Below are 15,714 nucleotides of genomic sequence, written 5' to 3'. Positions count from 1 at the left end.
CTGGGAGCAGGCACGAGTCATTTCACCACTGAAAAGTCACTCGAGTTGCCAGAGTCTTAAATAAACCATTCGTTTTGCTAGAGCAGTAAGTCAGTTGTAACAATTTTATCCACCATTTTGGATTTGAAATCTATTTTATTTGTCAAAATAATATGACAAATGGTGAAATGCATGTAAGGAACAATAAGGATAATGCATTTAATCACAAAACAGTGAAACATCATATCAACAAGATGAAATTGACTGGAATAGAAGGCAGGTCATACAAATAGGGAAAAGATAGAGGATTTTGTGTAATCATACACAAAATTGGTTTATACAGAAGATATTACAGTATCTTCCCAACTCACAGTTACCTCTTATTGCAATAAAAAGAAAAGAATAAAGTTTAAACTGTCTTTTCTTACAAATCTATTTTGTCTTGAAATACTAACTTGGATCTCATTTTTGAAGAGCCAAGCAAAGATATTATCCTATAATAAGAGGTTATTTTTCAAATTGTGACATTTGAAAATTGGCATTGAGCATTGCAGCAATAAAATGTAGAAGGAAGTAAGAAAAGTATGGACTTAAACTCAAGTTTCTTTATGCAAATCCCAAGTTAATATTGATTAACCCAGCTACCAAGTGAATTGCTTGTTTCTGGAGCAGGTCACTGCGTCCGCTCAAACTCAATAAACAAATGGAAGGTTAAGTTAAATTTTTTAACTGTCTTTTCATGAGCAATAATTTTAATCAGAGGATATGCAAAGCCAAGTAAGCTTCTAAATTCCATTTTAGAAAAATCTCAAATTGAGTAAAACTGAATCAGCAAAACATCTTCCAAATAAACAATTTAAAAAGCTTTTTTCCTCCTGACAGACATACTGGCAATTGTCCAAGTGGTTCTTTCTTTTCTCCTTCCTTCCCTTCCTTCCCTTCCTTCCCTCCCTTCCTTCCTTCCTTCCTTCCTTCCTTCCTTCCTTCCTTCCTTCCTTCCTTCCTTCCTTCCTTCCTTCCTTCCTTCCCTTCCCTTCCCTTCCCTTCCCTTCCCTTCCCTTCCCTTCCTTCCCTTCCTATAATGGATTTCAGGGAATGAAAGCCACTGAAAGAATCTGTTTTATTCATAGTTTTCATATAAGTGCTGAAGAGCTTGAGCCGACCGTGACAGATCGCTCTGAAAGTTGCCTCCCAGCTCCTACAAGTAATAAAGTTTTGCAAAATCCCAGTCGGCACCCTCGGGCTGGCCGTTGTTCACCACCCCATATCTTCTTCCTGCGTGAAGCTCCTGCCCGCGGGATCTCTGCGGACGAGCCCCGGTCCCCGCGGCCGGCGGCCGGCAGGGCGAGCACGGCGGGCGGCTCTCCCGCATCCCTTCCCGCCGCACCCACCAGGGGCCACTGCAACCGCGGGGATGCGGCCGCCGCTCGGGAGCATCGCTCAGGCGGCCACATCGCTACGGGAAAAGTAGCGCAACGCATGGTAATTAGCATAAATTCGTGGAATTGACATTGTTATCCCCAGTGCAACATTTTCACGGGCAGTTGAGCTTTGTTTCTTCCCACAGAAGTTTGCGTCCTGTTTATCATTATTTGCGATTGCCCCAAAGAAGTCTTTAACTCAAGGCTCCCAATCCCGCCGGCTGCTCTGCGTGTTTCAGAGCAAGGCGTGAGCACGGCAGCAGATCCTGCGCCGGGACACTGGCAGCCCCCCTTGGGCCCCCACATGACGCTCATTTTGCCATGGAAAGTAGTTTCACTTTATTTTTGCTCCCTCCATAGAGAGAATTTAATAAAACGAATTTAAATGAATTTCTGTTTAACTTCGTCCCGGACGATCTTCTGAGACGACAGGTGGCTGCTGCGTGGGGAAGCGGCCGAGAGTCGCCGCCCGCGGAGCTCCGTCCACGCGGGGCAGCCGCAGCGGGAGCGGCCCCGAGCCCGCTCGGCCCCGCGGGGCGGGCAGCTCCCCCGGCCGCCGAGGGGCGCCGGGCGGCGGAGCGGGAGCCCCGCGGGGCTGCAGTCGGCCCGGCCCCCGCCGCCGCCGCCCGGGAGGGGCCGGGCGGGGCCGGCAGGAAACCCCGCCCCGGGCAGCGCCCGCCGCGCTCCGCGCAGCCTGCGCTGCTCAGCGGAGCCGAGCCGAGCGGAGCCGAGCCGGGAGGCTGGAGCGGGACGGGACTGGACGGGACGGGACAGACGGACGAGGCGCGGCGGCTCTGCCGTGTCGCGCAGCCACGCGGGACCGCGCCGCCCGTGGGCCGGCCCCGCCGCGGGGGGGACCTCGGTGTTTGATTTTCTTTTCTTCTTTTTGGCGAAGGAGAGAAGCAGCAGGTTTATGCTAATCGCCCTCTGGGGAGCGGCGGCGGGAGGAGGAGGAGGAGAGGAGCCATTTTGAACTCACTTCAAAGTTTAAGGTGGAAAAGTTGGAGCTCTCCAGCCTGCTGCCCGCGGACCGGGACGGGGCGCGGGGCTTGAGGCCGGCGGTGCCCGGGAGGCGAGGGCGGTGGGGGGGGCGGGCCGGCGGCTGATGGATGCAGGCGGGCGGGCAGCCCGGCGGGTGGATGGATTGTGCAGCAGCCCGCTGCCCGGCCCCGCTGCCCGCTGAGCTCCGGAGATGCCGCGGCTGCTGTCCGCCGCCGCCTGCGTGTCCTGGGCCGCGCTGCTCTGCGCCCTGGCGTCGGCGGGCGGCAGGGACCCGCGGCCGCCCCGCGCCGCCCCGCTCCTCCACCTGCCCGCGGGGCGCCCCGCCGCCGCCGCCGCCGAGCCGCCGGCGCTGCCGCCCGCCGGGCGCCTGAGGGCTGCGGGCACCGCGCCGCGCCGCGCTCCGCCCGCCGAGCCCCGCGGGCCCCGTGGCGGCGGCCCCTGCCCGCGGCGCGCCCGGCACCGGGCGGCCGCCGAGCCCCGCGGAGCCGCCGCCGGCTGCGCCCCGCCGCCGGGCAGGGAGGGCGGCGGGCGGCGCGGAGCGCGGCGGGCGCGGAGCCTCAACAGCCCCCCGCAGTTCCAGCTGCCCAGCTACCAGGTCTCCATCCCCGAGAACGAGCCGGCCGGCACGGCGGTCATCGTGCTGCGGGCCCAGGACCCTGACGAGGGGGAAGCCGGCCGGCTGGCGTACTCCATGGAGGCGCTCTTTGACGAGCGCTCCAACGACTACTTCACCATCGACGCCGAGACGGGCAGTGTGGTCACTGCCCGCAGCCTTGACCGGGAGACGAAGGACACCCACGTGCTGAAGGTTACCGCCTCCGACCACGGTTCCCCACGCCGCCGTTCGGCCACCACCTATCTGACAGTGACTGTGAGTGACACCAACGACCACGAGCCAGTGTTTGAGCAGCCCGAGTACCGGGAGAGCATCCGGGAGAACCTGGAGGTGGGTTATGAGGTGCTGACTATCCGTGCCACCGATGGTGATGCCCCAGCCAATGCCAACATGCTCTACCGCCTGCTGGAGCCCGGAGCTGGTGACGGAGTCTTTGAGATTGACCCGCGTTCCGGGGTTGTGAGGACCCGCGCCTCGGTGGACCGTGAGGAGGTCTCTGAGTACCACCTGGTGGTGGAAGCCAATGACCAGGGCAAGGACCCAGGACCGCGCAGTGCCACAGCTATGGTGCACATCACTGTAGAGGATGAGAATGACAACTACCCTCAGTTCAGCGAGAAGCGCTACCTGGTCCAGGTGCCAGAGGATGCCCCAGTGAACAGCCAGATACTGCAGGTACAGGCCACAGACCGGGACCGGGGCAGCAATGCCCAGGTGCACTACAGCATTGTGAGTGGTAACCTGAAAGGCCAGTTCTACATTCACTCTTTCTCTGGCGCCATCGACCTCATCAACCCTCTGGATTACGAGACTATTCGGGAGTACACGCTCCGGATCAAAGCCCAGGATGGGGGCAGACCTCCTTTGATCAACTCCAGTGGTATGGTGTCAGTGCAGGTTGTAGACGTGAATGACAATGCCCCCATCTTTGTGAGCACTCCCTTCCAGGCCACAGTGCTGGAGAATGTTCCTCTGGGCTACTCGGTGCTGCACATCCAGGCTGTGGATGCTGACTCCGGAGAGAATGCCCGCCTGGAGTACAAACTCATAGAGATGGCACCATCCACTGGAGGTGCCCCTGTAGCAGGTGACTCTGGGTTCCCTTTTCAAATCAACAACAGCACTGGGTGGATCACTGTGGCTGCAGAGCTGGACCGAGAGACTGTGGAAAACTATCACTTTGGGGTGGAGGCCAGGGACCACGGTGTGCCAGTCATGACCTCCTCAGCCAGTGTGTCCATCACTGTCCTGGACGTGAATGACAACAATCCCACCTTCACAGAGAAGGTGTATCACCTCAGACTGAACGAGGATGCAGCTGTGGGCAGCAGTGTCCTGACCGTGACAGCAGTGGACAGGGACGTTAACAGTGTTGTGACTTACCAGATTACCAGTGGCAACACCAGGAACCGTTTTGCCATCACCAGTCAGAGTGGAGGAGGGCTGATCACACTGGCCTTGCCCCTGGATTACAAGCAAGAAAGGCAGTATGTGCTCACAGTCACTGCCTCTGATGGCACTCGCTTTGACACCGTCCAGGTCTTCATCAATGTCACAGATGCCAACACACACCGCCCAGTCTTCCAGAGCTCCCACTACACAGTGAGTGTCAGTGAGGACAAGCCCATTGGCACCTCTATTGTCACCATCAGTGCCACTGATGAAGACACGGGGGAGAACGCAAGAATCACTTATATTTTGGACGATAATATCCCCCAGTTCCGCATTGACCCTGATACAGGCACCATCACCACCCTGATGGAGCTGGACTATGAGGACCAGGCCTCCTACACACTGGCCATTACGGCCCACGACAACGGCATCCCCCAGAAATCGGACACGACGTACGTTGAGATTCTCATCCTGGATGCCAATGACAATGCACCCCGCTTCCTGCGCGACCACTACCAGGGCTCGGTGTTTGAGGATGTGCCGCTCTCCACCAGCGTCCTGCAGCTGTCTGCCACTGACCGTGACTCAGGCCTCAATGGCCGTCTCCTCTACACATTCCAAGGTGGTGACGATGGAGATGGAGACTTCTACATCGAACCCACTTCTGGAGTGATACGCACACTGCGCAAGCTGGACCGCGAGAACGTGGCTGTCTACAGCCTGCGGGCTTTTGCTGTGGACAGGGGCAGCCCGCCACTGAAAGCCTCTGTGGACATCCAGGTGACTGTGCTGGACATTAATGACAACCCCCCTGTCTTTGAGAAGGATGAATTTGATATCTTTGTGGAGGAGAACAGCCCTGTGGGCTCTATTGTGGCACGGATCAGTGCAGCTGATCCCGACGAGGGGACCAATGCCCAGATCATGTACCAGATTGTAGAGGGGAACATCCCTGAGGTCTTCCAACTAGACTTGCTCAATGGAGACCTCACAGCCCTAATGGACCTGGATTATGAGAGCCGGACAGAGTATGTTATTGTGGTGCAGGCCACTTCAGCCCCTCTTGTGAGCCGAGCAACTGTGCACATCCGCCTCCTGGACCAGAACGATAATCCACCCGTGCTGCAGGACTTCCAGATCCTCTTCAATAACTACGTGACCAACAAGTCCAACAGCTTTCCCTCTGGCGTGATTGGCAAGATCCCAGCTCATGATCCTGATGTGTCTGATAGCCTGGCCTACACTTTTGTCCAAGGCAATGAGTTAAACTTGCTCCTTTTGGACTCTGTCACTGGGGAACTCAAACTCAGTCGTGATCTGGACAACAACAGACCCCTGGAAGCCCTTATGAAAGTGTCAGTCTCAGGTAAGCAAGCGTTTGAGTGCATGGTTTTGTTAGTCAGACCAGTATGGCATGGGCAGAAATTACACTCTTGCAGTTGAGAGTGTAGCTCTTGATTTCCTGAAGCAGCAATTGATCTGTGAAAGTTTTGGAGAGGAACCACAAAAATCTATCAAGTCTGTGTGCTGTGGATTGAAGTGGTGCTTTGAAGTTATTTAGTAAACGTGGATCACAAGGATAAATAAATATGAGTGTGCATGGAAGGGAGCATACACCTCAGCTGAGGTGGTACTGAGGCTGGAGCTTTTCCGATGTGGTTCCATAAATGTAGTAAATGATGTAACTTGCGAAGATGTAGGGAATGCACGGGTATCTGTAATTCTGTCTCCCCTCCCTCTTTATTTTTCTGTAAAAAAAAGTTGACATTTGATATCTCTGCCTTTTCAGCAACAAAACATGTTCACTCCCTTCTGTGTACCCAGAGGTTTGGCTGGTAGCTCCTTAGACCTCAGCCCAGAGCTGGTGTGGCCCAGGTGGATGTTCTGCTGTGTTTGCACTCTGTGGGAAATGGCAGCTCTGAAAGCAGAGAGTTGTGGCTGTGTGATGGCTGTGTGACATTGCTAATGGCACTGGAGCTGCTTTACTGGCACTAGAGGCAGATACTGGCCAAATGCAGCCCCCAAATCAGGGCTGTTATGGGGAGGGAGAGACAGGGAGAGGGAGGGATGCTTTGCATTAACTTCATTGGAGAACTTGTGTCTCTGTGTGTGTGTGAAGGCTGTTCCATATTGTCCAATATGTACTTTTATTTGAGCACAAACACACTCCTAGGATATTATTCTTTTTCTGCTCAGTTGCTTGTTTATCATGGAATTACTTTTTATGCCTCTAATTGTGACATCAATCGTGCAGCGAGTAATTTCCTCCTCAGGTGCCACTCTATAAAGTTTACTGTGGACCTGATCCCATATTTCTGTTGACTTTCAAAGTTTTAGCCAGATACTTTTCTTGCTACCTCTCTCTGCAGACTAAAACTAAGATTTGTGTTATTTTTGTTAAAAAAAAAAAAGGCTCAAAGTACTAGGTATGTAAAATCACAACTGGGGAGATTATTAGAAAAAAAAATTATCAAACTGTGGCATAATCCCAGCAGCAATTTTTTTTTGCTGTTAAAGTGACCACAATGTGCAGCAGCAAGGCCTCAGAAAAGTGAGCCTTGTGTTTGCAGGCTTGAGGTTCTTTTTTCTTCAGAAAAATGAAAGTGACATTAACTGAGCTGACTCATTTTGCTGCAGTGTATCTATCCCCTGAAAAGCCACTCCTGGTTCTTCCAAAATGCTAGTGTGCAGCTTATGTGGTAAGGCAAGTGCTGTTTCCATGTCCTGTGAGGACTAGCAGGAAAAACAGACAGTAGGCTTGTGATCTTTAAGAAAAACATTTGGATTAAGGTGCAGATGATTGCATGGTCACTGTCTGTTTGAACCAGTAGCTCTTTATCTGGTAGCAGAAGATAAGCACTCATCTTGGAGCACAAAGCTTGGAAGAGTTGTTAGGCTTGGTGAAGAGTGTATTCAGTGCAGAAAAATAGCTGACATGGACGATTCCTTTCTCAGTATAATGATTTACACGGTTTTAGTGGGTGAAGTCTCAGGCAGGAGTGAAGACCTGTTTTTTTATGCAGGAGATTGATTATTCCAGTGTCCTTTTCATGTTTTGTGAAGGTGTGAACTTTGAAACCGTGCTGTGATGTTTATCAAAATGGACTGTCTGTCTGCTGCGTGTCTTGAGATACTTGAAATGCTTAAGTTTTTTGTGGCTAGGATTTTAAGACAATTTTAACGAGTACTGAACTACATTTGACATTTATTTGGAGAAGTTCGCCGTGTGGAAATTGGAAGGGCAGTTTGTCTTGTGATTAGTCCATGAAAGTCTCACCTACCTGGTTTCTCTGATTTATCTGATGCAGTTCAAAAAAGAAAAGAGACAGAGAAGAAGCTCAGACAGAAGTACTCCACGGGGTTATCTCTAAGTGTTGCGTAACACCTGCAAATCATCTGCTAAAATGACCTGCCAGTTAACTGGAAAAACCGTGTCCATGGAGAGTAGCCATTAACCTCTCAACCCAGACAAACACAACGTCCTCGCTACTCGCAGCTGCTCTTAGGTCAGGGAAGGACTGGAACTCCTTATGAACTTGGGGGATTTGATCTCTATACGAGTCGGAAATAACAGCGGTGCTATAAAAATCTTATTTGTGTCTAGCAATGTGTTGTGCAGCAGAGGCATGTGAGTGTGTGCAGTGCTAGCGAGGAGCCCTGCTGCTCCACCGGGTCACTTTGAGACCCTGATACGTGGCTAAATGCAGCACTCTTCACTTGGGGATCATTCAAATAAGCACAGTAATTTTTGCTTACTCCTTACAAACAAAACTTCAGAATCATGAAGAGCAAGCAAATAGGCTTCATAAAGCTGTCAGAAGTTTCATGTCATCTTTGTCAGAGGCTCTGTGGGGTGGTGAGCAGCTGGGGCAGGCTCTGCCCTTGCCTGGGTGCTGGGGTGCCCGTGGGGTACCTGCGGGCTGTGCCCCCACAGCCAGGCAGGAACCAACCCGGGCACAGGAGGGAGGAGTGTGGGTGGTGTGGATATTAGCATTTTGCTTTGGATTGGGAAGGAGCTTTTGAAGTCTGTCTCTTTTGAAGTGAATCTCTCTGGGTGTCCCTCTGCCTGTGCCTGTTGTACAGAGCCTCTGAGTGAACAAACCGGACCCTTTTGCATGCAACTGTTCCAGACGTGCTCCAGGGGTCCTTTAAAAAGGCAAATTCTCCTTTTTCTAGTGTACCTTCAAGATTTTCCTGCAGAAAGGCAGAGCTTTAGCTTTACATTCCCATGTCTGCACACTGTGGTGTTGTTTTCACAACTGGGGTAAAATCTGGACTCTGCTGAAATCTTGCCCCTTCTTTCCAGGAGGGGCAGGATTTTACTCTGACCTTCTAAAACAGGTGGTCAAGAGTCGATCATTCTGTGATTTCTTAGTTTTACTAATTGACAGGATGGTTAAATATGATTACTTTTTGTCCACACTGATGTTCATCGTAATGTTAAATTGGGATTTACTTGGTCCAAATTGGGTTAAACGTTGTTGAAGTCACGTTGCGTTTACTTGTTAAACATTCTGTTGCAGTTCTTGCTGGGGCTGCGGGAGGGGGAAGGCTGGTATGAGCATCAGCTTTTCACAAATGTTACACAAGTTTGCCTGGGTATCACATTGCAAACACTGCTGGCACCTGCTTGGCTCTGTTGCCACAAGTAGTCCCACTTATCATCAGCGACAGCTCGGTGGGATACAATAGATGTGTGTGCAAACTTCTCTGGGAACCCAGCCGAAATCAGCAGTGTAGACAAAACCCAAACTGGCTGGATGCTGCAGCTTTTGAGTGGTCCAGATAAATGTAAAATATCACTATGCAACAGGCAATATACAATTCTGGAAAGCTGCTGTGCCTTAGGCAGTGAGGGATAGACACCCAAGCATTTCTGAGGACTGTGCAAGCTCAAGTATTGTCTTTTACATTTCTTTAGCTTTAAATATCCAGTGGCATTCAGTGAGGTTATTGGCTGTCAGCAAATAGAAATTACCATAGAGCTTGTTTATGTTACAATCAGCTTTGGGAATTTTTACTCAGAGCTTCATAAAGAATCTTCATTATTATTGTAATTTAAAAGTCATTCTTGCTAATGATCCTGAATCTCCAGCTCTGTGCCTTCTCCATACGAATAGAGATGATGCAACACTTTGGTGCAGCCCTTCTCAGAAAGGTGAGGCCACAGCTGTGCCTGAGATACAAAGTATTAGGGCTTTACTTGTGTGTGGCAAGATTTGGGATAAAAGGGGAAAAGGAAATTCTGGTGAAAAGGTATCCTTGTTTGTACAGGGACACCTGTGGGCACGGAGGGTGAGCAGGGCACGACCTCTCAGGATGTGCAGGGCAGTGCCAGAGCACAGCCTCATGTCCCCACCTTTGGGCAGCTGGGGCCTTCTGAGCTTTGGGAGCTGGTCTGCAGGGCTGCTGCTCCTGGCTGCCACGAAGGACATGCTTCCAGGGACAGCAAGGGACACTTAGCACCCAAACTGGCACTTAGCACCCCAGCTGCTCTCCGTGGCCCCCCTTGCAGGGAAACATTGCTACAGGCAGCTGGTGTAGGGATCCCTGTGGGTTATACAGGTAGGAGATGATGGAAATGGATGGGTGGAGAGTCCTCCCCTTGGAGCAAGAAATGTGTTGGGGCCTGTTCTGTGGCTGCAGGGCTTTTGCACGCTGGCATCCCAGGGGCCTTGGGCTCCTGCACTTCCCTCATGCATCCCACTGCAGAGCCAGGGGAGGAGGCAGTGGCACAAAGGCTGCCGAGGCGTGGGGGCAGTGGTGAGGGAGCCATTTGGAAAGATGGCATGGTACCACAAGCAGCAGGATTGTATCCCCAGTCCTTGTGTGGTGTGTTTGGTGGGCCTGAAGTGAAGGATGGTTAATAATAGTTAATAGTGGTGACTTTGAACGTTTATGTTTATTTTCCTAAAATAGCAAATCAAGAACAGTGACCATCAATTAAAGCTAAGGTAGTTCCTGGATCTGCTGTGGCTACCTGTATCCTTTATTACATCCATATAGGTTCCATATTCTAATTCATGCTGCAGCAAGGTGCATTGTAGATGTGTGTCCTTCCGGCCTGCTGGAATGTGACTTTCCGTTTTCAGCTGCGTGAGGTGTTCCAGCTGATAAAAAGCTGTGGTTGCCTTGTTGCTTCCCTACAGGCTTCCCTCCACGTCATGCCTGGGTTTCATAGGACTGGTGTATGGTGGTGGGATTACCTTGAAAACTTTTTTCCTCTGATTTTCACATTATTTGCAAATGAACAGATAGTTTTAATAACATTTTTTAAAATTTGATTAGTAATTGGTTTATATTTTTGATTGCTTTTTAAGCTTCAGGGTATATTAAAGAATTGGTTTCCTTGGCATATTCTCTTGTGATTTGCTTCCATCTCAGACATCACTGAAGTGTTCTTCCTTCTGACCTGCACCCCTGAGTTCAGAAGAATTCTCTTTGTTCTGTTTTTTCTGGTCAGGCATTTCAGAATTGTTTTAGGCTGGGATTGTGGAGCCTGCTGCAAACTGCCAAATACAGAATAAACATTGAACTGTTGTCCAGGTAATGGCAAAAGAACCCTTTGTTCAGAATACAGGAACAGTTTTCTAAGTTTCGATGTTAGCATGATAGTAAACCTGCAGTAGAGGTAGTAATGGGGAAAGTAGGTGATGTGGAGCAGTGGCATTTTATACTTCATTATCTCCAACATCCCAGGTGTTACCTGAGGAAGTGTCTGGCTGCTGATAAAGCCTATCATTTTACATCTGCTCACTGAATGGTCCATTTTCCTTCAGTGTATATACTTAATACTTTGGAACTCCCATCCATTGCTGACTCCTGTCTTGGAACTAAATAAATTTTCTCAAGACATCCCATGAGTGAGGAACATAATGTGAGGTTTTAAAGTGTAACATTAGGTGAAGTAGGTAGTGTGCTCACCGCTCTTCTGTGGGGTGATTGAGAGACCCTTAGCAGGCACTTGGATAGGAACCTAGACATCCTCACGTTTCAACCAGTCTGGTCAGAGCATCTTGATCAGAGCATCTTGCCATCCTGGTATCTCCCAGCATCTTCATGGAGGGTTTGGGGTGACTCCGTCATGATCTGCCTCCTCCTCAGTGTGCAGCAGGCTGTCTGTCAGACCCCCCTGTGGCTGACAAGTTGTCTCCAGTGTTTGGGCTGGCTAGGTGCTCAGAGTTCATGGGTCCAGAGGCATTGAGAGCATGCCACAGCTATGACAGTGGTTCTAGTTCAGCCAGATGTGCAGCTGCTGCACACATTGGCATAGCTGAGCTCACATCCATCTGGTTGTGTTGGGTACAGCAATTGTTGGGCGCAGGTTTGACTTGCAGTTTCACTGGGCCCCTCAATTCCCTTGTGGGTCAGGTGAGGCTGATAGGAAGACCCTGGGAGTATGACTGCTCTGAAAGCTGGAGAAGGGAACACCTAAATGTGAAGCAGAAACCTCGTTAAACCTGTGTGCAAGCACCTTTTCAATATTTAGCACTGTAGGCAACTCTAGCAGTGATGCTCATGCATGGAGGATGAGTAAGGGAAGAATCAAATGTCAAGACACAAGATCTATGCTCTCCATTCCTTCTCCCTCTCTTTCTTAAGCCTTCAGGGTTTTGAGAGTCAGTTGGTGAAGACAAGCTCTCTATGTTTGAGTACCTGAGATAACAACACAGCTTACCTGCTTACCTCAGTATTGCCTAAGTTACAGGGTTTGGGCAACTGTCTCTTTTGGCTTCCTTTGACCCACTGACTTGCATTTCCAAAAATATCTGTGGAAAGTATTTAGGAAATGCAGGAGGGTTAGAAGAGCTGAAGATACTCAGATCAGATCTGATGACAGACTTTGGCAATCTTCCATGTTACAATTTTTCTGTCCTGGTTTCTGTGGGAATTATGATGTTTTTAGGTAATATAGTAGCCTGAGTACTCTGACGTCTACTTTGCCATTCAAGAAACAATCATGGTAATACTGCCTTTTCTGAAGGAGAGGGTTTGGTTTTTTTTTTTACTGTCTGCTCCTTTTTTAAGACTAATTGTACAGAAGATTGCATAAATCAAAGTACAGAACAAGTTGACAAGGAGTTCAGTTCTTCAAAGATTTTTTCACAGTGGTTGTCCACTTGAAACAAAGAACATCTAAGACCTAATTAAATCCGTTTTGCCACTTTGTATTTCTGTGACAAGTGACAGTATTAGTTTTCCCTTCCCCAACGGAGCTCTTTTTCCAGTGTTGAAAAACACTGAGCTATTTATAGAAGCAATGCAGTTTTCCAAAAGGGGCCAAATGTAATCTTCATCAAAAATTTTGAAATCTGTTGAGATTTGCCTAAAGGTTTTTAAAAACTTTCTTAAGTCTTTGCTTGAGAATGAATTGCAATGTGTTGATCTTGTTGGATTGAAAACAGCATTATCAAAGGTACAGCTTGGCTTTTTTGGTCAGATCTCTATCTGGTACTGTGATCATCCTCTATATCTCTTCAAAAGCTTCAAATGTAGGTTGCAGCCATGACTGGTTGATAAGCAGGAGGGCTGTTGACTGGAAGTGTCCATCTCGCCCCACTGATTAAAGAGGGGGCATAAATGAGTGACTTGGGCTGATTGCTTTGCTGTTAGGTGGCTAAAGTTCAGTGGGATGAACCCACCCAGAACGTGTGTGCTAGAACAGAAGGGTTTGTTTTCTTTTGGAGTGATGATTGTACTTATTTCTGTTACAGCAAACTACCTGTAGTAACAGGCTTAGCAGACTAGATAGAAAAGATGGGGGAGGCTGTAATTTGCAAAGAGGAAAATGTTTTGCCATGAATAATGTTAGGATATACTTTAAATATTGTCAAGGGTTTGAGTAAATGAAGGGGGAAAGTATGCTTTTATGGGGATTTGGCATTCAACAAAGAAAGAAAATTTTAAAATACTTCAGAAAGATGATCTTCGCACTTGAAAAAAAGCACTTGAACAGAAAAGTAGGATTTGCTGGAGAGAAAGGAAAACTGTTGGACTTTGTTTCAACAAGTCGTTAATGCTGCTAAGCTGTAACCACCTTCATATTTATTCTAGTGTTTACCCTTGCCAAGCACAAAAAAAGCAAATAAATGGAACAGCAAACCTGTAATAAATCCTCAGGGGACCGCATGATAAACATAGACATGTTGTGTTTATCACATACAAAGGAAAGTAATCTGTTTTCAACCCCATTGCCTGACACGTGATAGATGCTACATTCCATCAGGTCTCCAGCACTTTTGGAAATGACACATATGGTCAAAATATTTCAGTGCTTTTTGAAGGAGGCAGAAGAAAAATCCTCGTTGACAACTGCTGTCAACATGGCATCTCCTGCCTGCTGTGGAGTCTGTGGGCTTGGCCCAGTTTTAGGATGAAGCAAAAGGTTCTGGACCCCACCAAAAGGGGCAAAGCAAGGACTATGCTATTAGATTTGAGTTTCCAGGATGAGATGGCCAGCACACAGCAGTCTGTCTTTGCTGTTGCATCCCAAGGGGCTGTTAGGTTTGGAAGCTAATGTACTCAAGGTGGATCTCTGTAGCTGCCATGCCACCGGAGCACACATGGTGGGCACAAAGATGTGCTGGGTTGGTTGGTTTGCTTTTTCCTTTCAATAGCCACAGATCAGACTCCTTGATCCTATTCAAAACTGATGTTAGCAAGTCACTGAGCTTATTGCATTGAATTCCTGTCACAGCACTTTTGAACTTTCCAGGAACCAGCCCAGCCTCTCATTTATTTGTATGCTTGAAGTGTTTGTGCTGGCTCCATTTCTAAAGGCGACCCTTGAACATCCAAGCTGTGATTTTTCATTTTAAAATTGATTTGGTTGTGTGCATTTAGTCTAAATCATGTAAAAGCTGTCCCACACCAGTGCGTTTCTTGTTTTAGCAGGCTCCAGACACTGCAGGCACCATTCAGCAATGACTAGGGAGAGGCATTTGGCACATTTCATGCCTTAGGTCTAGTAAGAGGACTTGGATCTAACCAGCAAGTGCTAGAGCATTTCACTTGTAGATACCTGTTCCCTGCAGCCCTATTCTGTTTTAGGCAGTTAAGTGTCCTATAAAGTGGGAATACTTGAAATACCATCCCACTACAGCTTGGGCACTTCACTCAGCACAGCGATCAGGACACTCAGCGAGGGCAGAGATGGGCTGGGCTCCAGCCCTTGATGTGAGAACTCTCACTGTGCTATACATTAAAGAGGAGCCGAAGAAGGTTCACAAGCTGTTGTGGGACTCACATTTCCCATCTCTTTGGTGAGTGCCATAAGCCACAGGATCACGCTGACTCCTGCAGGGTGCAGGAGAGGAGGCTTTCTGGCTCATGTGCATGGGCACCTCTGCTTCAGCAGCAGTGTGGGCACTCTGGGTTTTTCCCTCAGCTGCTGGATGCTGTTTGGGCCGTAACAAAAGTGGGATCACGAACCATTATAACCAAATAAATGAACCAAAATAAACAAGACCCCTGGGAATTTTCATGGAGTACTTTCCTGTAGATTGGAGATGAGTTGAGTTGTTTGCCTCCTGGCTTTAACTATTTGTAAATGTATTCTGATTTTATGTGGAGCAGCCCCCAGATGGACTAAAGGGTCAGTTATGGAAGAGCTCATGGGCTCAGACTTAAAGTACACTGCTAAATATTCAGAGTCCAACCTGTCTTTGCCTACTATTTAATCCCCTTTCTCACTGCAGTTTGCCATGATGATAGACTTGCTGGCAATTATCAACGTGTTGCTGCTTGTCACTTGGCTGCAGTGGCATTTCCCCAGTGTGCTCGCCGAGGCTGCAGGCAGCCACTGCTGCCCTACACGTGTGGCAAAGGTCCCTTGGCAGCAAGGACTGGGTTTAGCTATCCCGTTGGCTGACTCAGTTTCCCTTCTCACGGGGTGTATTTCTGGTGTTGGCCTCCTCTTACTGACACAGCGCAATTTAGTGATGTGTGCTCTGCATGATGAGCTCTCCATCTGGCAGATAATTGCCTGCTAGTTCAAATCCCATCTTCCTTCAGTTTCTCAAGCTCATGAACCTGCTGGTGCCTTCTGGTTAGTTTTGTAGGGTGTTTGCAAAAGGGTTTGGTACAAGTTATAGTGATGTGGGTAAATTTCTCTGTTTTTTTTGATTAATATGTAAGACAGATTAAGGTCCTACTTACCAAGCTACCTGACATTATTCTGCATTGAGTTTGGCAGAATGCCACCTGGGTTTGTAGACCAAGCTGCTGACAGCAGGCACTGGTTGTTTGCTCTGGTTATGCAGAGTGGGAACCCTGGGTATGTTCTGGGATCTGGTAGATGCTGAA

General features: G+C 49.0%; 1 protein-coding gene across 5 annotated transcripts in view; it reads left to right on the top strand.

Moving 5' to 3' along the window:
• The first annotated feature begins 2,875 nt into the window (after nt 1-2,875).
• The window catches only part of CELSR1 (cadherin EGF LAG seven-pass G-type receptor 1), a 164,719-nt gene continuing 151,880 nt past the window's right edge, over nt 2,876-15,714 (top strand). For 4 of the 5 annotated variants that reach the window (XM_038153111.1, XM_038153108.1, XM_038153110.1 and 1 more), the window contains exon 1: nt 2,948-5,776. In XM_038153111.1, the coding sequence (XP_038009039.1) occupies nt 3,094-5,776 (2,683 nt within the window). In that variant the 5' untranslated portion in view covers nt 2,948-3,093. Of the gene's footprint in view, nt 5,777-15,714 lie in introns of all 5 variants that reach the window. The other variant, XM_038153112.1, reaches the window with a different exon arrangement.

This window comes from Motacilla alba, chromosome 1A (genome assembly GCF_015832195.1).
Source record: "Motacilla alba alba isolate MOTALB_02 chromosome 1A, Motacilla_alba_V1.0_pri, whole genome shotgun sequence".
NCBI lineage: Eukaryota > Metazoa > Chordata > Aves > Passeriformes > Motacillidae > Motacilla > Motacilla alba.
The sequence above is the reverse complement of the archived record's forward strand: the minus strand, read 5'-3'. Positions and strand labels throughout refer to the sequence as shown.